Source organism: Mercenaria mercenaria, chromosome 6 (genome assembly GCF_021730395.1).
Source record: "Mercenaria mercenaria strain notata chromosome 6, MADL_Memer_1, whole genome shotgun sequence".
Lineage (NCBI taxonomy): Eukaryota > Metazoa > Mollusca > Bivalvia > Venerida > Veneridae > Mercenaria > Mercenaria mercenaria.
The window spans coordinates 85,808,461-85,832,278 of record NC_069366.1 but is presented as its reverse complement, the minus strand read 5'-3'; the positions used below and the strand labels follow the sequence as shown (position 1 = coordinate 85,832,278).

The window sequence follows — 23,818 nt, the reverse complement described above, 5'->3', positions numbered from 1 at the left end:
GACTTAAGAAACAAGACCTAGGGAAACAAAAACTTAAAAATGTAGTACTGCAGTGCATCTTTAAATTATCAAGTTAACAAAAGTTTTAAAAACTTTCTTTCATAAAATTTACTCAACCTATTAGGTTTTAGAATTTATTGCTTTGTAGACTATGCTCTAATGAAATGGAAATGTTTAAGAAGTGCTTAATAAAATAAGTTTATATGGACAATAAGTTTATACAGTGCAACCTCTGTAGAACACCCTTTGGGAGATACAAATATTGACTGTTATGTTGAAGTTGTTGCTCTGGAGAGGTAAATTTGAAAGTATTTTTCAGCTCTGGGAAATTTTGATGATGTTATAGTGAGATTTTTGCTTAAGAGAGGGCCCCTCTGGAGAGGTTGTACTGTACATACCGTATCTTTTATCCTCCTCTGTGTCATCCTCTTCCTTCTCATTTACACGTAGTAGCATTTCAATCAGCTCTGTCGCCGCTTCCTCTACAACGAGGCTCTTTGTCTGCAGTATCGTTGCTCCCTTGGCACACAGTTCCTGAGTATTTTCCAGGAACTCCTCCACCGTCCACGGTTCCTCCTGCGGTAACTGGCATAATGTTGTTGTCGCCATCTCCTGAAGGACTGCATCAATACGGAATTCTGTCAGTTCATTTGCCCTGACCATAAGCAGCTCAAGATCCTCTAGACGCTTGTAAACATCCTCAATGTATTCCTGGATGTTCAGTGAAGTCCAGGAGAGTTTGGTGAGACCAGGTTCAATGGTTTCTTCTACACAGTTGATGTGAGGGCCCATGAGTTCCTCAAATGCTGTAGGAATCTTCTTCCTGACTCTCTTATTCTCTTGGAGCATCATCTACATTAAAACGTCACAACTCACTTTATCTGTTACAGAACTGTTATAAAACTTTTAGGATATCTTACCATTACTAAACATAAAAGCAACGTCTCAACGTAAAACCTTTGCAGAAGTTAATATTTTTCAAAATCATCCTTGATTTTTACACTGAGAAAAATATTTTTGACCATAAAACTGAAATTATCTAAGATATTTTAAGAAATTAGAAAGATCCTAATACCACCAGCAAAGATCTTTAGTATGATGTGCAGTTTACATCTATATCTCCCAAACATGGCAGCAATTCACACAAAAACCTTGTAACAGATTAGGCAGATTCAACATGAAGTTAAAAGACACACATATGACATAGACTTAGTTTGCAGAAACTGAGATGCCCCTTAATGAAAATGTGATACAAGAGACAAACTCATACCAGTAATGCATTGTAGTTATCCTTGTATTCCCCTTGTTTGGTCCTCATCGTTTTGGCAACTGGCGGAATCTCGAGACCAAGCCTCGTCATACACTCTGTTTCTCGTATCATAGTAAGAATCTGGGGGTCAAAGTTCACATAGAGTTCATTGGTCTCCGGGTGCTTCACAAGCAGTGATGCCGCTAGTCCAGACTTTGCTGCCTCCACCTGTAATGAAATATGTCATTGAAAATACATTTACTACATAGTATTTCTATTAAAATCCAAAATAATCCTGGTTTAACTGGAAAAAAGATTTAAGAAAACCTTGAATACATACATCTATATATCCCAATGTGAAATACATTACAATAAACAATAAAGCCAGTTTGAGAAAAACTCTACTCCCATTTTAAAACTGTTCCAAAACTAGAGGTAATAGGCAAAATTAAACCTGTTCTAATATATTTAACCTCTAATATACTAACCTGCCTAAGCCAGCCCCTGTAATAAAGTACTTCAAACTCCAGTAGAACCTTGGCAAGCTTGTTGAAACTCTTGATAATCTTCTTGGCCTCGGGTGAGTGCTCGAGGAGTGACGGCTGCTGCTGGAATATTTCCATCGGCTCTTGTATACGCCGGAACAGCTGACGAGACCATGATATCTTACCTGAAGTTAAAATAAAACTTGTTTGAAATTTCCAACCTGTGTATATCTTGTTGTCCCAAATAGAAACAGTAAAACCCCAAGACACTGAACTTCTATAAAAATAAAACTGTTCAGCGGAAAGAACCATTACTGAAGACAGCATTTTTAAAGCCAAACCGACTCTGAAACTTACATATACAATTTTTGTTAAGTATAAAGGAACAGAAAAGCATTTTTGAGCCATCTTTTTAATTTTTCAAAAACTGGCATAAATTTTTTCATTTTACAATACCTGCAATGGGAGGTAAATCTCGGGCAACTGGTGGCTCATTCTTGTTCTTCTGGTAGATTTTGGACACCATCTCAATGTCTTTACCATACTGGGACAAGATACGCTGGTATTTCTCCTGTATAGGCAGGTTTGGGAGATTCAACTTCTCAAACTTTATCAACAGGTTGATGGCACGCTGTGTGCTGATAATCCTTTCAAACTTCTTGTCCATGAACTCGCAAAGTTGTTTCTGCAAACAGACAAATTTCAACGTTAAACTACTTGTTTAAGAATCTAAATCAGTCAAGACCTGACAATGAAATTGTTAACACTGTAGCAGTCTAAGTACATTGTTTTCATAATGACTTAATTGGTTAAGCATCTGTTAAGTTAATTGCTTTTTGCTCTATGGAAAAATCCGTGCAACAACTTGTGTATTCTAGCTTGACAAAACTGAAATTAATGTTGATCTTTTAATCTTTTTTGTAACCTTATAGTTCTTTATTCAAACTTCTTCTAACTTGTGATGTTATGTCAAAAGACAGGATATTCTTAACAAATGTTCATCATATTTGAAATGTCCTACATGGAGTTCCTTGATCTGTCTCTGAAAGTCCTCATAATCATTCCCAAACTCCTGCTTCCTCTGGTCCAGGAAGTCATACGGCTTTTTCCGGATCTGGGTCTGGATCACACTGAACCTGTTAGCCATCACCTCAATACCTGCAGTCACAAATTATAACATTTACAGTCAAAGTCTAAGTTTGAAATTAGTTCATATTTAAAGGTAAAGGTTAATATGAGATAATTTCAAACTTAGCAATTCAAGTATTCATAATTAAATTTTTTATCTTTACATGCTTAAATGTCTTTTTTCTGTAAAGTCTCAACAGTACCAATAATGATGTCATAGCTAAGAAAATCCAATTTTGTAAAACATTCTGTGAAACTAAAACAACAAAAAATCTTAATACTTAGCAAAGTATATGAACAGTTTTGCAAGAGAAGTTATTTTCATTAGAAAAACCAAAATGCACCTACCCTCAATCTTTGACTCTGACAGGCTTGAGTAAACCGAGAACATGTCAAAGATTGCAATAATGTTTTTCAACCTCTTTGTGAATGTGTCAAACTTTCCAAATATGTACATCTCTGAGAACTCAAACGGCCTCTCATTTGGCATTTTCTCCAGCTTTTCCTTGGTTTTGTGAAAGCAACGTTGATATTCTTCATTCAGACGGATGCAGTCGTTGAGCTTCTTGATGACCTCGCCAGACGGCTGTGACCACACGGTCTCGCATCCTCCATTAGTGATGTATGCCTTGCTAGCAGTGATCATCTGGTTAGTGATCTGTAAGAAAATAATTTGAAAATTTGTAAAAAGCACAAAAATTGAGGCATACCTATAACTAAAGTATAAAATAAGTACTGCTAATTACCTCCCTTCTACTAGAAAATGTAATTTATACTGGCAACACATATGCAGTTATATAGGATTTTTTTTGTCCTCAACTCTTCACATAAATGAGTGTACATGCATATGATATTTCTTTAATACCTCACAGTCATTAATAAAGGCTATAAAAGTTGACATACCTTGACAAAGAGAGAGGTCATTCTCTCTGAGGTATTGTAGTATCTGGAGATACTGTGTATCATTCTGATAGCATTGATCAGACCTGGAATACCCTCCAACATCCCAACCTGAAAAAGAACAAAAACCTTTTCTTTATAACCATTAAACATCATCTGAGATACTTCTGTATAGCCTTTAACATACTGCAAAAAGTAATTTAAGAATGGCTGTTATGTTATTATATGAAGTGAAATCATCAATATTTGTAGGGAACTATTTTTTTGTAGATTTTGTGATTGGAACAATCCTTGAAATTAAATCCTAGCTAACAAATTCCCACAAAAATTCATATCCCCAAAAATAGCTGTGTTGGAAAGAGCCACAAAATGAAATAAATTCACTGTATCACTTACAGGATCACTGTTGTAGAGTGGATCGCAGAACTTCTCAAGGGTATAGAGAAACTTCACATTGTCCTTGGCCTCATTAGCTGTGTCAGTGATACGACGATCAAGTTCTTGCCATGTCTGCAAATATATTATTACAGTTTTATTAAATAAATAATTATCAACAAAACTCTGTGCGAAAATTGCGAAGAACTAATCTGGGCCATATTGGTCAAAGTTTTAAGTCTGAAATATAGACTTAAGACTTTAAAATAACTAAATTTTCCTTTTGTCTGTCACTGTTACATTTTTGCAAGGATTTTAATGAAACTTGGTATGAATGGGTATTCTGCAGGAGTGTGTCAACTACTGAGGAGGTCAGAACATGAAATTTCCTTCTTCTCCAAAACTAGGTAGCAGTAAGTGAAAGAAGTAATGTAATTTATGAAAACTACATGTATAAAGATGTTAAAAAATATAGAAGTAAGTTTAAGTAATATATTTTTACCTTGATGAGCTTAGACTTGGCGGCATGCAGGACACCAAGAACAGCCTTGACCTCTGACCCCTTAATCTGGTCAAGAAGGTAGTTGAACTTTGACATTCTCTTCTTCCAGTGGTCAAGTTCTGCCCTCGGACCAATGTCGTCTGCTTCTTTTCTCATCTGCTCACTTTCAGCCAATACCTTCAATTAGTAATAGTATCGTTTACAATTTAGTTTTCTTTGATCTACAGAATATAAGTGAAATGTCGTTCATAAATTCTTTCTTTTTTCACAATTTTTTTCCCCACAGTATTTAATATAGTACTTAGTTCTTCAAGAATTGTGTTTTGTGATTTTTATATCACTCATCATCTAAATGACTTTATTTTGCCCTCTGAGCTAGAGTTATACCAAAAGCTGTCAGAGGGGACAACACGCTCGACTATTTTAATGCTGAATAGTGAATAGAGCATATCTTAGGAAACTAGAGCTATCACAGGAGTCATTAATACCCCCTGCAGTGGAAACAAAAAATTTCATGTGTAAAGTTCCTGAATAGAAAAGATACATTCACATGATAAAAGAAAACTAGGGAGTATGAAATGAACCTCTACTCTTCAAGAACCCTGCAGTATATGATGCAGGTGATGATGTGGAACAAATGATTTCAGTTTGAATCAAATCCATTTAGTAATAAACGAGGTAAAAAGTGGTCATAATTTCTAAAATTTGATGTCAGAGTTGTGGCTCTTGTGTTGTATGATGGGTGATGTTGCAGAAGAACTGTTTTAGGTTTAAAGCAAAAACATTAAGTAACCGCTAAAATAAACTGTATCAAAACTTTAACCAAGCTGCAGACATTGATGTGGACACAAGGGCAAGTAAAATAGTTCTCCATATTCATCATATAGACAAGCTAAAAATGTTAAAGTCCTGAAAAAAGAGCTTTTGATTTGCTTATAATGGTGATTATAATATGATCAAAAGTTTTCTATTTCTTCCAGTGCATCTTCCTGAATTAAATAACATCAATTACAGTAGGTGTACCTGCTCAATCTGTTTGATCCAGACACCCATACAGATCTCAATCCCTTCCAGAGCCTCGGAACTGTTGGCAATGGCCTGGTAGTCTGCTGGGGTTTGAACTCTTGACAGGTCATAAGTCTCACATGGCTTCAGTTGAACCTTCTCATTCAAGCTCTCTTGAGCACCTGATTAATGAAAAACATAGGTTAGGTTTTACCAATACATTTTGAAGATGCTACGAAACAAAATATCATTGAACTTATTTTTCAGAAGGCTTTGTTTTCTACAGCAGTGAGGATCTAAAATGATTATCAGACAGTGAGGACCGAAAATGATTATCAGAAATTTCTGTGTGATTACATTTTCATGTTGACCTACTTTGCATTCTTCTGTCATAGATATAGTCCACGCCCACAGCTTTCTGTAAAACCAAAAAATGCAGAAATAGAATATGAAAATTACGTAAATAGCCGATTGTTATTATGGACCTACTATCTTAAGTGGTTTCAGAGTATAGAGTTTCCTCTAAGATTAGAACTTACCGACAAGTACAGAGACAAAAGAATCCAGCATGTTGAGGAAATCAACCCTTGTTTGAGCTGAGCCCTTAGACTCAAGTGCTCCCCATCCTTTGTCTAGATTTTTCAGGGCTGGGATGAAGATGTTGGAGAGGAGATGTTCCACTGCATACAGAAGCCCGGCACCATTACGACCATGCCCGTTTGTGTCAAGAATGGTGAAGTTGATATCCTAGCGAAAAGATCAAGTTGCAAATAATTTTGAAAATTACATCAATGTTAAGAACAGCAGTGATAGGGAAAAGATGTCTCAATACTTTGTGTACAAACATCTTATTTGAAATGTAGCATATCATAAAACAGGAAATCAAAGTTTGAAAAATACGAAATTGCATAAAGCTGGTAGTTTGTTCTTGTTTGCAATTGAAGTCACAAGATAATGGCTAGGTGTTTAAGCCATGAATACTTGCCAGCTTTAAGGATGCCATTTTCTGGCATTTAATTAGCCAAAACCTGAACAGAATGTTAAAAGTTTTGAAATGCAAAAGCCCATCAATGTAAAGTAACAAAATGACTGGAAAGAAAAAAAAAAGGTTGACCCAGTAAGAGGCATTTCAGGGCCTTAAACTTTTAATTCTAGACACAGATCTTAAATATATAGTTCACACAAACCATATTTTGATCAAAAAATTGTTTAAAAATTACCAATATTCTTACCTTGACCATGTTTTGATCTGTTATAACAGCAGACGGGTCCCCAGTCTTAATGAAGAGCAGACAAGTACCCTTTAAAGGGACATCACTCCCATTGGCTACAAACACTTTGGGCTTGTGTTGCCTTGGTGTTTTCTGCACAGGTGGACCGGTTTTAAGATGTTCCACTGAAACAGACAAAAATGGTCCACAGTTAAAAAGATATCAAGAGCATTGTAATACTTTGGAAGAAGTATGTTTCTGTAGCTGATATATGTTGTGCCGTGGCTGGAATCTTAAAGAATAAAGTAATATCTACCTGAGCAGGTGTCAACATTAACAACAGATTATGTAATATATATATACAAATGCTGTTCACAGCAGCAATCATACTATACATGTTTTTGCTGTCTTGTTTCGTAAAGATTTTAGGACTCAAGGGTGCAAATTTATTCCTGTAGAAGTAAAAACTTCAGATTTTTGTACAAACTGAAGAAAAGATTTTCAGATTTCGAAACTTCAGTAAGACAGTGGGTGTGGGGGGCACTCCCAACCTGAAATTTTGAGACAGAGGGAAGAAGGTATGGACAGCATAGTCATGCTTTGCTCTTCAGCCCCACACCAAACGTTTGGCAAAAAAAAAACCAACTAACTTTTGCACCAACAAAAGATAACAAAGCCTATCTGAGAGGGCATTTTGATGTAAAGATTTTATACAATGTCTAATTTCAAAAACATTTTTGTTTTTAGTGGTCAAATGTTTGGTAAAAATGGGTTAGTTTGGCTGTTGTTGCCCCCAATCCCTCTCCTAAATTTAATATTACTCTTACGCTTGTGGGCAAAATAATAATTTTATCTTATCCAGTTTAAATATGTTATATTCCAACTCTATGATAAAACCAATGTACATCTTTTGTAAGTATTGCAGAAAAATATAACGGTAAGATCTCTTTTCATTTACATGGCTTTAATCATTAATATGACGCTGTCAATATAACTAAAATCTCAAGTTTTCACTACAACTCTAACACTACTAGAGAAACTAACAAATAAAACATTCATAAACTGTATAAAATTTGCATCATAAAATGTTATTAATAAGCGCTGTAATTAATAATATATTGAGGCTGTAATATATAATGTATCAGAAAGGTTTCTGTTTAATTTGATTATAGAAACAGGTATGACTATTAAAGGGTTTTTAGTTAAGAAGGCATAGCTTTTTTAACACCCTAGGCTGATTTCAGCTACTTTTTTCCTGAAGAAAGCCTATAGGTTATAGACTGTCCAGGATGAAAAACTAACATTTTTTGTATAGTCCATACATTTCTGAACAAATGTCCTTAAAGACACTTTCTGCAGTTTCTTGTATGAGAGGTGGGGCAAACATTTCCCAATACAATGTAATAGGATTTGTTTAATCGTTGTATGAACACAGTTTCATGTTAGAAACAGAAAAATGCAACAACAATCATAGGCCACCATGCTTGTTTACGAGTTATTTGCCTTTAAAACTGGATTTTTCTTCAAAATTGCATATTCAAGGGCAGATAACTCCTGAACAGGCATGATTACCTCGATTTTTTTTCATAATTCTGTTTGTAACATGACACTGTATTCATATACAAAGTTTGAACAAATTCTATTATTGGGAATTTTTCTTACCCACATATGTCCTTAATATCATAAATTGAGGAAACAAACTGTAATATCTTAATAAAAATAGAATAAGATATAAATAATCAATTCCTGAAGAAAGAATAACTTGGGGGATTAAAGGATAGTACCAAGATTAACATTTACTTAATGTTAAGTAAGTTACATAAGAAACTTAATACTGTGTGAAATCCGTGGACAAACTTGGAATAAATATTGGTAAGAAGAGTGCCAATAATGCGTGAAGACATGGGTCAAATTTTAAACAAATTTAGAAAATCCTAATCTGATTATGTTTTAAATATACGATTTAATAACATGACTCTTTATATTTATAAGTCACTGGTCCAAAGTTTGTGCTATATTATAAGGTTATTTAACATTGTTCTGTACAATACAGAGATATATTTGGATGAGTACACAACTGAGAAAACTGGCGAGTCCAATATGGTTTTCCCAGCTGGGTACTAGTCCAAATATATCTGGTATTGTACAGTAAAATGTTAAAAAAATAACCTTTTTATTCTATATCTTCAAGACGCATAATCAAACTCTGTATATAGAGCTTTTACTTCACCCGACTTTCATTCGTAACATTTTCTCGCGTTTTGGGCTTTAGCGGATCTTTAACACGGGACAGTTGAACCGTCCAATTACGGAAAAAATACAGGTTTTAGTACGCATGTGCATCCAATATGGTAATATATTGTATGGTCACGTGTTGCAAATAAACATTCACGATTGGATAATTAAAATAGATATAGAATAAGAATAGTCTATTGAATATTCTGGTGAAAAATTATGATGGTGGCATTATGAACATAATGTTCTTGCGATTATACTAAATGTGATAATGTTCTACTAATAACCTACTGTTGTTATCAACCAAAATGCCTGATAATGATCCTAATGTTGCTGTAATTAAACATAACACTTATGTTCTAAATGTAATAATGCTATAATCAAAATACTTATATTACCTTTGTTATTATCAACCAAAATGTCATTTAGAGGCATGCCACAGAAACCATATCTAATGATGGAGTTATCAACTCTATGATGCTGTAGTCAACTTAATGATTGTAATAAACCCTTTTTTTTGTAATAAACTTAATGATTTTGTAATCAACCTGATAATTTTGTAATCAACTTGATGATTTTGTAATCAACTGAATTATGTTGTAATCAACTCCGTGATGTTGCAATCAACTCCATGATGTTGCAATCAACTCCATGATGTTGCAATCTACTCCATGATGTTGTAATCAACCTGATAATTTTGTAATCAACTTAATGATTTTGTAATCAACTTTATGATTTTGTAATCAACTTAATGATGTTGCAATCAACTCCATGATGTTGTAATCAACTCCATGATGTTGCAATCAACTCCATGATGTTGCAATCAACTCCATGATGTTGCAATAAACTCCATGATGTTGCCATCTACTCCATGATGTTGTAATCAACCTGATAATTTTGTAATCAACTTAATGATTTTGTAATCAACTTTATGATTTTGTAATCAACTTAATGATGTTGCAATCAACTCCATGATGTTGTAATCAACTCCATGATGTTGTAATCAACTTAATTATGTTGTAACTCTATGATATTGTAATCAAGTTACCGATGTTAATGGACTCAGCTATGTTTGATTTAGGTTAACGACAAAAATGTCGACTCATTAATGTAAAATTAACTCTTTAATTTTGCTACTTTCAAAATGATACCGAAAACAACCTTACGATTTAACCGGTTTTTTTTTATACTTCTTCATAAGTACAATGTAACAAATATCATAGTCAAAAAGAAGAGCTGTAAAATAAATAAAAACTGTAACTGTGGTTAGTGAGAATACATATGCATATAACTAGGGAAAAATTTTAACATGGTATATCAAATAATGGTAGATCAGACTTTCCTAGTGAATTTCATTTCCACTTTCTAGGTGACTGCATAATGTAACCACTTAGAATGTCGAGGTAATTATTATGATGTATTAACCTTTAGCCTGCTGTTGGCAAGTGATTCTGCCAGACAAAGATCAGCCTGCACATCCTGATCATGGTCTGCACTGTCCGCTATTCAGTTAGTAAATTTTCACTGAACACCCCTTCAAATAATAAATGGTACTGCCCAAATTGAATGATGGACAAGTCCATTTTAGAAATTTAGCAGGGTAAAGGTTAATTAATATCAAATTATGGAAAAACGAACCTCATAATAGTTAGAAGAAAGGAATTATTATGATGCTCCTGTTTCCATACATAATATTAACCCTTATCATACTGGACATGATTGATTCTGCCTCTGCGACCAGTGTAGATCATGATCAGACTGCACAGATGTGCACTGTTCGCCATTCAGTCAGTCTCCTTTTGGTATGCACCCCTTTTAACAGTTAATGGTACTGTCCAAAAGATCGACAAGTTAGCAGGGTAAGGGTTAAGTAATGCATCATAATATAACAACTAATAGTGAAAACCAGAATACTCTTATTTACAATGGATTAATTTTAGATACTGAGTCTTAAGGCAAATTTCAAAATTCAGTTCTGACAAGAGGTAACTGTGATCAGCAAGTGTAATCAGATGTAATGAATTACATTTCATCACAAAACTGAAAAAGTAATCAATAATTTTGGAAATATTGCAGTTGAAATCAGTAATTGTAATCAAAATTCAATCACATTTCATCACAACACTGAAAAAATAATTAATAGTTTTGGAAATTATGCAATTGTAATCAATAACTGTAATCAGATGTAACTGATTACATTTCATCACATAAATGAAAAAGTAATAAAAAAATTTGGAAATTTTGATAAAAGAGTGTCATGTTGCAATGTAATTGTAATAAATGATTACCTTTGATTACATCTATCAGTGTTCTGAAATATCTCCAAGCTTAAATCTTTGATGCTACTGTTTTGACATTATGATCTTGTTTTTGAAAATACCAGACAGATTATGTCTATGATATACCATATCAAAATGAGTTAGAGACAGATATATACGGGGGTGATAAAACAACGAGAGACAATGAAAGCATACATGGGTTACTTTTCTTCCGATCATCTTTCTCAGAGGGATGGTGTAAGCGAAATCCAACGGCTGAAATCATACAATGGGTTACACAAAACACATATAACGCACAAGTCCAATACATGAAAACACATACACTATTCTAGTTAGGATTTTGTTCAGCGTAACACTGGGTAAATGCACCCAATTGTAACTTCTTATCTATTGAAAAATTACTGTAATAGCTGCCTTTTTGTCCCTCGGTGTAGTTATGCCACTGGGGACATTCCATTTTTGTGGGGTTTTTTGTTACAGAATTAAAAAAAAAAAATCTTTCAATATGGTTGTAAAATGTCAATATGTGTAAAATAAACCAAGAAAATAAAGCATACCTAAATTTCCATTGCCATTTTTTCTAAAGAATATTGCATAAACAAAAAATCTTTAAGCAGAAGACTAGTAACACAACTTCTAGCTTTACAGAAAATTCATCAATACAACTACCAAGTGCAGTCCTACTTCAGGCACCATAGACAAAGCACAAAGATTATCTCAAATTCAGCACTTTTTAAGTCCTTAACAAAAAGGGTTAATTGCATAAGCTTTTAATACGTTAAATTTTCATTTAAAGAATTTTTTAGTTAGGTTGCACACTCAGACAAAAAGCTTTAAAGATGCACAATGTAGACTCTGTCTTTTATCTTACAATGTGCAGTTAAGAGTGTCATGCAGTTCTAGGGAAGTAATTTTTTACTGATCAAAGACGGAATTCTGGGTAAACACTGCAAAAACGGAAGAACGAAAGTTTTGAGGCTGGCAAATGTAGTAACATACATAATTCCAGTCTGCCACAAACTATTGCACTTTTGCATGTGTAACAGTCATGTCGAAAACTCCATTTTAAAAACCTCCATCAACATCAAAAGATACCAGTCCTAACATAAATCTTGTTGTTCAAGCGCAATATCAGAACATATTATTCAAATCAAAAGCACTACATTGGTGTTCCCGTTCCACTCAACAAATCTAACAAAAACTAACAGCCATATCCATGTTAACATAGATACATACCATGAGGTTCCTTGTCCTCTGGTTCCTGGTAATAAAACATCAGCTGGTTGGTTCCCTGTCTGCCTTTGGGATCAAGAAACAAATCCATTGTTTCAATCTGAAAAACACAGAACAACATTTCCGTATCATTTCATTAACTGCTTCAACAATGAACTCATTTACACATCAAAGTAATTCAATTTAATTGTAGGGTTCTGTTAACAAGCTCATATCATGCAACTGTTTATTAGCCATGTTTGCCAGCTCATGTCATACAACTATTTATTTGTTATATTTGTCAGCTCATATCATGCAACTGTTATTTGTTATGTTTCACTTCATACGTGCAACTGTTAATGTTATGTTTGTCACTCAAGTATTCAATGTTATTTGTTACGTTTGTCAGCTCATATCGTGCAACTATTTATTTGTTATGTTTGTCAGCTCATGTCATACAACTGTTTATTTGTTATATTTGTCAGCTCATATCATGCAACTGTTTATTTGTTATGTTTGTCAGCTCATATCGTGCAACTGTTTATTTGTTATGTTTGTCAGCTCATATCGTACAACTGTTTATTTGTTACGTTTGTCAGCTCATATTGTTCAACTATTTATTTGTTATGTTTGTCAGCTCATAACGTGCAACTGTTTATTTGTTATGTTTGTCAGCTCATATCATACAACTGTTTATTTGTTGTTTGTCAGCTCATATCATGCAACTGTTTATTTTCCATGTTTGCCAGCTCATATCATGCATCTGTTTATTTGTTAGGTTTGTCAGCTCATATCATGCAACTATTTATTTGCCATGTTTGCCAGCTCATATCATGCAACTGTTTATTTGTTATGTTTGTCAGCTCATATCGTGCAACTATTTATTTGTTATGTTTGTCAGCTCATATCGTGCAACTGTTCATTTGTTATGTCTGTCAGCTCATATCATGCAACTATTTATTTGTTATGTTTGTCAGCTCATATCATACACCTGTTTATTTGCCATATTTGCCAGCTCATATCATGCAACTGTTTTTTTTGCCATGTTTGTAAGCTCATATCATGCAACTGTTTATTTGCCAGCTAATATCATGCGGTTTTTTTTTGCCATGTTTGTCAGCTCATATCATGCAACTGTTTATTTGCCATATTTCCCAGGTCACATCATGCAACTGTTTATTTGCCATATTTCCCAGGTCATATCATGCAACTCTTTATTTGCCATAATATTTCCCAGGTCATATAATACAACTGTTTATTTGCCATATTTCCATGGTCATATCATGCAAATGCTTTTTTCACTGGCTAAAATTATGCAACTGTTTCTTTCACATTGTTTCAGGTTATCAAAGTTCTGAAATTATAGATCTTTGAAAGGACAAATTGTCAACCAATAACAGCTGTTAGACAAGCAAACATTCACACAAATGCTTTCCATATTATAGGTATTATCCAGTATAGTGAATGTATGACATTTGTAAACAAGCGTTGCGACTTCTGGAATATTTTGCCTTTGGAGTCAGTAGGTTCCTGGTGTGATTTAGAAGGAATATGGACAAAATCCTCCCACCTCCCCTCACCCCCTCCCCACCCCTACTTAGTTTGACCAAAGTGGATGAAACCCCCCTTTCATTTTTTCCAATTATATCGAAATTTTCTCTTCAATCCATTCAGAATGGATAAATATATCTTAGGAATGGTATTTTTTTTCATTTCTGTTCCCATTTGTTTAATTCTTAAGATTTTATTCAACAAAATCAAAGGCGGGATTTTGTCTGCCTTGGTCAAATTGAGCTGTGGATGGGGGTTACGAAGGTGGGGGGAGGGATTTTGTCCTACATTCAGTTTGGAATGTAGCAGCTGTATAAAACTTCAGTTTAGTCTGTATGTATAAAGTCCATTTCCCTAAGGATTAATTAGGCTGTACTAACCTGAGTGCCTTCAAGAATGGCATCTTCCACCTCTGAGAGTTCCAAGCCGAGACTATCGGCGACCGTCTGGAGGATGTAAATATGGCGTCCATCTAGATGTTGTCTCTTTGCCTCTCTCTCCTCCTTCAACTTTTGCTGAAAAAAAAATAAATCAAATGATTTTGCTGCAGATCTTCCCCAGACTGAGCTATTAATTCCCTTATTTGTTTGTTGCAAATCTTCCCCATTTTTACCAGAACAAATGTCAAGCATTTTGAAACATTTGGTGAACTCTGGAGCATAGTTAAATCAGACTTATACTACACTAAGTGTAAAAAGAGCACCGCCTTGCGGGTGCTGACGCTCATCTGATTTTTTTTGTGTATTAAAAATGTTCCTACACCATGATTTTCTAAGTCTTAAAAAGGGCCATCATTCTTGCAAAAACAGATAGAGTTATGTTTTGGATGTTCAGTGCCATTAGATGGGATAATAAACTGTTGCAAGTTTGCAAAAGCAATTAGCTATGAAAAGTTTATGGAAATGTTGAACTAAAATAATACTCAAACCAACGAAAATATTTTCAGTCCCAAAACGGGGCATTATTATTGCAAAAAGCAGGATGGAGTTACGTGCTGTGTACAGGTCAGCATTAAATGGTTGAAGCTCTTCAATTTCAAAGCAATTGCTTTGATAGTTTAAGAGAAATTGTGACCTAACTAAACTTAACCAAGAATTGAATTATTTCTAAGTCCAAAAGGTCAAAATCTTGTAAAAAAGCAGGACAGAGTTATGTTTCTTGACTGTTACAGGTAAAACTTATGTGGATTTGGTGAAAAGTGTTTCAAGTTTTAATGCAATAGCTTTGATGTTTAGGATTAAGTAAACTCCCCTTGGCAAACATAAATTAACTAGTGAAAACTGATTTATTTAAGTCCAAAATGGGCTATTAATCTTGCAAAAGCAAAATGGTTAATGTTTTCTTGATGTACAGGGGTTTTTAGCTTATATGGTGAACAAGTATTCCCCTGTTTTCAAAGCAATAGCTTGATTCATTTGGGAGAAAAAGTTGACCTAAACATAAAACTAACCAAGAATCTGATATTTCATAGTACAAAGGCATAAAACTGCAAAAAGGAATATGGAGTAATGTTTTGCTATACTAAGAGTCAGCTTATGATGGTGACACTGATAAATCAAGTTTCAAAGCAATAGCTTTGATAGTTTAGGAGAAAAGCTGACCTAAACATAAAACTTAAACAGGCAACGCCGAGCAGACGCCGACCTGATCGCCGATCAAGTCAAGTGTATGTACATAACTATCACTGTTTTTACAAAAATCATGAGTAAAATGTGAACACAGTCATAGTTTTTCAACGGTATTATCAATGTAAGTTCTGTGCATATACACAATTTTATAGTTTTGTTTCTTGCTTTGGAAAAATGGGCTTCTGCTTTACTTATCCAAAGTTTTATCATATCTGTTGGGCTAAGTAAAGACTATGCAAAGCAACACATAATTATTGTGGAAAAACAATATATAGTACATTTTTTGGGCGACTGCTTTCCCCAGGGTGGCCAGTATAGCAGGCCATAATCAGAGTAGTACTGTGACAGGTCGGGCAACAATTCAATGATAGAATAAATGTTATCAAATACAGGCTTTTACACTGTTTACACTAAATATAACAACTCAAAGTCCAGTTACTGAAACATTCAAATCAGGCAAACTTCTCTCGGGGATGCCTTTTCACACAGTAGTAAGGAAAAACAGGCATAAAGCTGTAATTGAAAACAAGTGTACATGCTCAGGACAAATTAAAAGTATTCAGCCCCTCCTTCCATAAACTTCAATATGCCACTGATTTGTACCATTTTTTTTTTACTGTTTACATGAAGACATTGTCAAGGTCTTGTAGTTTAAGCAAATAGATTGACACTGGTCATATTCTAAAGTCTTTGATAAAAAATTCTAAAATCTTTGATAAAAAACTGATTCAATTTTGTAGAAACTTACAAGTTATAAAACAGTAAAAAGAACGTTTATTGTGGAAAATATTTTGTAATAATATCTTTCAGTTCTTTTATCAATATTGGTACGTTTTGTTTGACCAAGATATTACTTAGTTAAACCTCCCCCTTGGCAACTGCAAATAACTAGTGAACTACGATGTTTGATTTGGAATATAAAATTTGTTTAACTTGTTTCGGCAAACTCGACAAATCAATTTTCAAATTCTTTGCCTTATTGGAAATATACCAAAGGGGAAATTTTTTATAGTCATCTATTATGCATATAAATAACGACAGTCACCTTGGTCTTATATTAAAGGTATATACTACACTCAAAGTTCATATTTCAAAATAAGAGCAACTTCTACATATTGTCTATGTAAACATATCATAACAAGTTTAATCGTATTTGCAATAGTAATATGCATAAGGTTTAATGCTAAATCTGGTATAATATGATATAACTGGTATATGATATAAATAAAGCAGTTCACACTGATTGTGTACACTGCTAAACAAACTGGAAGCTTTTTACTAAAAAGCTTTGATAATGTGGCAGTTGAGTCCAATAAGTCCAGGGGTGTTCTAAGATAATCCATCACAAATCTATTGGAAAATAAACAGTGTCGATTGTATTGAGGTCAACTGCCACATTATCAAAGTTTATTAGTAACTGTATGATATTACCGTAATTATGAACTGTAGCTATTTACATACACAACTTATATATTTAGTAAAGTTGAATACATCTGATGAGGATTTTCTACATTTGAAGTAAATATAGAATGATTAAAATTCTAGTGAAAGATGGGCACTGAATAACTTTAATATTTTAGTACAGACCAAAAAGTATCCTTTCTTTTTTATGTCAAATATTGTACCTTGCACCCACCCCTTAAAACAGATAATAATGAAAGTATGACTGTATGTCACTACCGTAGACATCTTAAACAAATAAACAAACTTGGTTACTTGAGTTTCTAAAATAACACTGTTATTGTGTATAATCGCCACTTTGCTTTACATGCCATTGTTATAAAATACAAACACTGCATAACATAGACAGAAACTTGAAACCTGATTGGAAAAAAAATAGAAAGGTATTGAACATAAATAAACCATTACATTTCTTTCATGTTACTACAAAGGTATATTGATTAGGACTATACAATCATTTGTAGCTCTTGAAATATCAAACACAAAGTTCACCAACAGATATCCAAACTAATTTACTATCACAAACCAGGAAAATCCTGTTTTACATAATGTAAACAATAGAATTTTTGTACAATGAATTAGCATTTTCATTAATCACATTTATGAAGCTGATTCTTTAAAACCTTTCTAAAGTTGATTCATTAATTATCTTTTTGAAGTTGATTCATTAATTACCTTTACAAATTGATTCATTAATTATCTTTTTGAAGCTGATTCATTCATTACCTTTACAAAGCTAATTCATTAATGACCTTTTTAAAGTTGATTCTGAAATTAATTCATTAATACCGTATTTTGGTGTGTATAGGTCGCACTTTTTCTACTCATTCTGCTGCCTGAAAAAGTTCCTGCGACCTATACGACAGAACATTGCCAGCAGTTTTTTTTTCGGGCCAATTTTCTGACCGTAGCTCTCGCAAAATTACGTGCATCTGTTACGAACGAACAAAATGGATAAAAAATATCAATATCGGCGGCTTTTCAACCAATAGCGGTTACTTTCAATAAAATATATCGTAAATAACCCATACAGACTATTAAAATTACAAATGACTTTAATTCAAAGATGTTTTTGCAGTCTGAATTACGTTTGTTTCTACTTTCGTTTTACTGGACGCCATTGACATGTACTCCGGGTTGGATAAAATCCGGACAGATCCGTCCTCCATTCCAAACATTGTTTATACTAATTCTTAGCGTATTAAAAAACTTGAAAGATAATTTTTTACTTTTGATTTTTAAATAAAAGAAATAAATCCAAACAGAGATATTTTGTTAATCTTTTTTACTCAGAATCAAAAGAACGCGGTAAATTACATGACACGGAAAGGTGTTATAATTGCTGTGCAAACAATTCACACTTAAACTTGCATGATAACAGAATGTAAACGCAAACCGTCTGCTGCCAATTAGTGTCAAAAAGCCGCTTTTCTTTAATGTAGTCTGTTACCGATACTACTGTTGGTACGAAACGGTTGGGAACGAAAATAACACTGTCCGATTTCCACCAATCAGGTTCTGATAATAATTCAGTCCGCGGCATCAATATGGCCGCCGCCATAACTTTTTTGCCGGTAAATATTAAATATTGCTGGGGAAAAAATCCGAAATTTAACTGCGACTAATGCGCTAGAAGTTAAATTTTCCGACTATTTCCAGAGCAAAAATTAGATGCGGACTATACATTACCGCGACCTATACACACCAAAATACGGTAACCTTTCTAAAGTATAGATCCATTCATTACCTTTACAAAGTTGATTCATTAATGACCTTTTTAACATTGATTCATTAATAATCTTTATGAAGTCGATTCATTAATTACCTTTAAAAAGATGATTCATTGATAACCTTTCTAAAGTAGATTCATTAATTACCTTTATAAAGTAAATTCTTTAATTAGTTTAACAAAGATGATTTGGACATTCAACCCGAAACATAAATCCCCTTACCTTACTGAATCTTCTTGTTTTACTGGCATCGAGCAATGAAGTCTGACTTGCGTTTTGATCAGACATTCTACTAGCTTAATCTCTTGATTAAAATGCATACAAGAATGAGTATTTCAGAATGCTTATCGTTGTTATAACGTTTTTTGGTAGAACATTAAAAAAAAAACATGAATTAATTCCAAAATGCTTTTATGCCAAACCTAGAAAGAAATCAAACTGAAAATCAGGTAATCTGAATTTCTCTGCCAAAGGGCTTATAAATGACAAATTATATCTAAAATTCCTTGTATCTAGTCAATTATCCAGTTTGAAATCAAATTCTTTTTTTTTTTACATGTAGAAAATATAAAGAAACATTGAACACACATATATTCGTGTATCTTTACAAAATGACACTATTTTTATGTTAAACTTCTGGTATTTTGACCGTTTATGACGGCATTGCCCTTTTTCAGTAGCAACATGATGGTGCCAGCTCATGAATAATAGAACAAGACGGTTTGTCTACAGATACAATTATAAATAATTCCTGCTTAATCGTTTATAATTGTATATAATCAATTTCTGGTGTAATTAACAATTCTACTCATACAGTTTTCCTAAGCAGGCTATACTTTGTAGTAGGACTTTTTGACCCATCAAAAGTTCTTATATCCTAAAATGTTACCATGACTTGATATTTTGAATTTAACTCTTTTTTTTTTTCAACAATCAAAAAATGTTCATGTTACCTTGAATATAATTTTCTTTACCAATTAAAAAAAATTCTTAAAAATTTTAAAAAATATTTTTGTATAGACGAATGATGCATAATGCCACAAATAATATATTAACATTTATAATGTTCATGTACTTTATCTAATTAAATAAAGAGTTTTTGTTTCTTAACACCTAAAAACTGAGAATAAAGACAACAAGACAGCTGAACAAAACTCTCATACTGCCTTTCTACAACAATTCTCTGAAACGTAAAGTTTTTCTTGTCTTTACTTTTTAGAAAAAAAAATCAACTGACATTCTTACCATTTGTGCCTCACGATTTATTTTAACATTTGCTGCTGCTGTCGCTGCCATTTTTACACGTCTTTATTCATAAGAAAATAAAAATTAAAAGAAAACACAAGAAAAAAAACTACAAAAAATAAATAATCACTGAGTGAATGTCACGACGACCGTCATTGTTACGTAACACACAGTATCTAATCAATTATAAATGTTAGTCCGCCAATCAAACGATGATTTATCTATTTTTTTTCGAACAAGATAAAAAATCACAACTCTAGAGACAAAGATCAAAGAGAAACTATCGTAATTTGAACAAAATCGAGCGAATTCTATGTCATTGTCTTGTGAAGTATAGCTACACCACAATAGATACAGCATGTATTAAATATCTCTATGTAAATATCTATAAGAGAAAACTTTTCACTCAAAACTGCCTATTAAACGTGTCTGGTCGTATAAAGTAAATAAAGATTAGCTCCAATGATCAACGTTTTTTAACACTGAATCGAAGGCTTGAAAATAAAAATATTGCTATATTGAACTTATTTCCTTATTAAATTCTATTTATTGTGCCAATAAAACCTGCATGATTTAAAATTTACAATAGTTGTTAGTGGACTTGATATTTAAAATACCAGAAGTGAACAATAAATATACTGTATCAGGGTAAAAATAGAAGTATTTATTGTTTGTTAACTGTTGATTACCCTTTGAAAAACAGTTGTTTTTTTTTTTCAACACCACAACACTTAATAATTACAGTAGTTACGCCAAACAAAATAGTTGAAGTGTTCCATGGGCCAATATTTAGAGAAACATTTTAACTTTTAAGATTGACTGTGGGATTGGAGCACTGAAAAAGTAATCAGAAAGGAACACACCTGACTGTCCTGTGTCAGTGACTCTATAGTAATATGCTTTTTTGCTATTTTCGGAAAGGTACAGATCACTGAAGCTCAATTCTTTTCGGGAGAGAAATCCTTAACACTATATATAGCCTACAAAAGAAGAAAAAGGGACTGTCTACAGAAAAAAAGGATAAATCAGGACTGAATTCATCACATTATAACTTCTATATGGACTACAAGTCCAAAAGGGGGCATAACTTGATCCTGTGAGGTTGATTGTTGACCTAGAAAAAGAAAAATAAGTTTCAAAACTATATGCCTTTAAATAATAGCTATATATGTACTTGCATGCAAAACTTATAACCAGGAATTTCTAAGTCCATAAGGGGGCATGATTTGGCCAAAATGCATGTCAAGAGTTACAAGACTTGATGCTATCACCTAGTTTTATAACCACGAAAACACATGGGAAGTTTCAACTCAACATTTGGATACAGTAACTTGCATGCAAAACTTTGACCAAGAGGAGGACATTATTTGCCCAAGATACATGTCAGAGTTATAGGACTTGATCCTGTGAGGTTGTTTGTTGACCTAAAAAAGAAAAATAAGTTTCAAAGCTATGTGCCTTTTAATGATAGCAATACATACTTAAATTGCATGCAAAACTTTAACCAAGGTCGATGAGTAGAATAGCTCACTAAAAACAGACAGAGTTATGTGACTTGTTATATCATTTTCCTCATGAGCCAACAGTTTTATGTAAAATTCCAAAGAAATACTTTCACTGATTATAGAACTATTTAAAAGCAAACAATCACTTTGCCATTACCCACACTGAAAGTCCAAAAGGGGGCATATTACTTTTGCGAAATAGAAGTTCTTTTTTTCTGTTCTAATACAATAGTTCTTCTACATGGTTTGTAAAGATCACTCTCACAAGTTAAAATTAACAATTACACTATGCATATGACTGCTTTATCAATTTCTGACCAGTACTTGTGCCCTGGTAAAGAACTGCAGGCAAGTTTGACTCTTAATACAGATATTAGAATGTGCCACCTCACGAACTGGAATACAAACTTCTACGTGCCTCTGATGTTAGGGAATGAACAAATTCTTGGCCTTCAGCTCAAGCAGAATAAAACAGAAAGAAGAAAAAACTGGACACAGATCAAAAGGAAGATAAAGGTACACTATGTAGTAAAATGAAACTAATCTCATGTAAGCAATCTTCTATTTAATGATTGTGTCTTTACTGATACAAAATGACGCCATCAATATATCAATACAAGGTATCATGCATGTTTCCTACATTAACATGACCTAAATACTGATTGTTGCACGGTCAATAACAGTAATTCTAACAAACTAACTTTGCCGTTTAGTTAATTGGAAATTTTTCATGTTACAACGACTGAAAACACAACTCAGGGCGGACGTACTACTGTCCTTGGTCAAATGATCAGTATTCACGAAAAATAGATTTGCCTACCAACTTGATAAATAACCAACCCTTCATTCCCAGTGTCAACATTCTGTCCAATATCAATATTCACTTGTTCTAAAGCACATGACAACTTCTCCACTTGAGATGCGGGTAGGGGAGGGGCAGAGGTAGGGGTGGGGGTATGAATAACACTCAATGTGACAGACAAGTTGTTGAAATACAAGATCTTCATCAAGCTGATGCCCAAGACTACTTAAATACAGAGAACAGATTTTTCTCAAATCTGTCATAGATATGATCATTTAAAGATATATCAATCAATTAATAGTTTGGGTGTATCAGCTTACATATGTTACATAATTAGGTGTTTACAATTAACTCTAATTTTTCTTAATCTCTAAATATCGGAGTATTTTTCAAAAAGAGCACCAATTGGCTCTCATTGTATCTATGCTAGCAAATCAAGTTTTTCAAAAATAATTGTTTTATTTCTTTTATGATAAAATATTTATCCAGTTGTATAATAAATGAAATAAAATAATATTAAGCAGATACCGGTACACGCATTTACAGTAAATGAGTCAAAACATTGGGATAACATCTATTTTTACACCCGTCGTCGACAATTTAAACAATACCTTATTTACATTCTTTGACTAATTCTATTGTTTTAAGATAATGACTGATGTTTTGGGATTTTATTTTTCCCACAGTTCGGCTTATTTTAATCCTCCACAATAAATGTTTGTTACAATTAGAACGGGTAATCTGATAAATTGTCGGGGGTCTAACCAACAGGTCATCAAGTAGGTCAAGGTACCAATAACTGTAAACAAAAGTCTGTAGTTAAAGATAAACAATTAAACAAAAAAACTAATTAGCACAAATACATATCAACTTAACTTGTGTGCCGCAAGTTGAATTTTATATCCATTTGCACATCCGTCAAAAAGTGGTCATATCAAAGGAGTGAGACAGGCTCTTATAATACAACACAGCAACAGCAGCAAGGATTATGACAAAGCATGAATACCTCCATGGACTGATGGAGAAAATTAGTCACTAAAAAATCAGTATCCCCCCCACCCCCACAAAAAAAAACAAGAGCTGTTGGAGGACAGCAACGCTCGACTATTCAACAGCCTTGTCAGTTGAATGCTAACAGAAGTTGAAAAAGGGGAATAATTTTGTAAAACTGCAAAAAAGGGTTATGGAACCTGTAAAATGCATATCAGTACATGACAATGGACAATTGTGTGAAGTTTCAATCCATTCCCATTAGTGGGTACTGAGATATCAGCTTACATATAAAACCTTAACCAAAAATTTCTAAGTCGAAAAA

The 23,818-nt window shown here is 33.4% G+C and overlaps 1 protein-coding gene across 8 annotated transcripts in view; it reads right to left on the bottom strand.

Annotated features, from left to right (window-relative positions):
* LOC123548325 (dynein axonemal heavy chain 5-like) overlaps window positions 1-23,818 on the bottom strand; it is a 146,568-nt gene that overhangs the window by 78,249 nt on the left and 44,501 nt on the right. For 5 of the 8 annotated variants that reach the window (XM_053546534.1, XM_053546536.1, XM_045335501.2 and 2 more), the window contains exons 2-16: window positions 14,513-14,647; window positions 12,606-12,702; window positions 11,565-11,624; window positions 6,877-7,040; window positions 6,184-6,391; window positions 5,663-5,826; window positions 4,640-4,816; window positions 4,159-4,272; window positions 3,766-3,873; window positions 3,211-3,520; window positions 2,756-2,892; window positions 2,191-2,419; window positions 1,738-1,919; window positions 1,271-1,477; window positions 399-852 (exon numbers count right to left, since the gene is read on the bottom strand). In XM_053546534.1, coding sequence (XP_053402509.1) covers window positions 399-852; window positions 1,271-1,477; window positions 1,738-1,919; window positions 2,191-2,419; window positions 2,756-2,892; window positions 3,211-3,520; window positions 3,766-3,873; window positions 4,159-4,272; window positions 4,640-4,816; window positions 5,663-5,826; window positions 6,184-6,391; window positions 6,877-7,040; window positions 11,565-11,624; window positions 12,606-12,702; window positions 14,513-14,647 — 2,746 coding nt within the window. Of the gene's footprint in view, window positions 1-398; window positions 853-1,270; window positions 1,478-1,737; window positions 1,920-2,190; window positions 2,420-2,755; window positions 2,893-3,210; window positions 3,521-3,765; window positions 3,874-4,158; window positions 4,273-4,639; window positions 4,817-5,662; window positions 5,827-6,183; window positions 6,392-6,876; window positions 7,041-11,564; window positions 11,625-12,605; window positions 12,703-14,512; window positions 14,648-20,196; window positions 20,608-23,818 lie in introns of those variants that run through there. The other 3 variants (XM_053546537.1, XM_053546538.1, XM_053546532.1) reach the window with 3 other exon arrangements.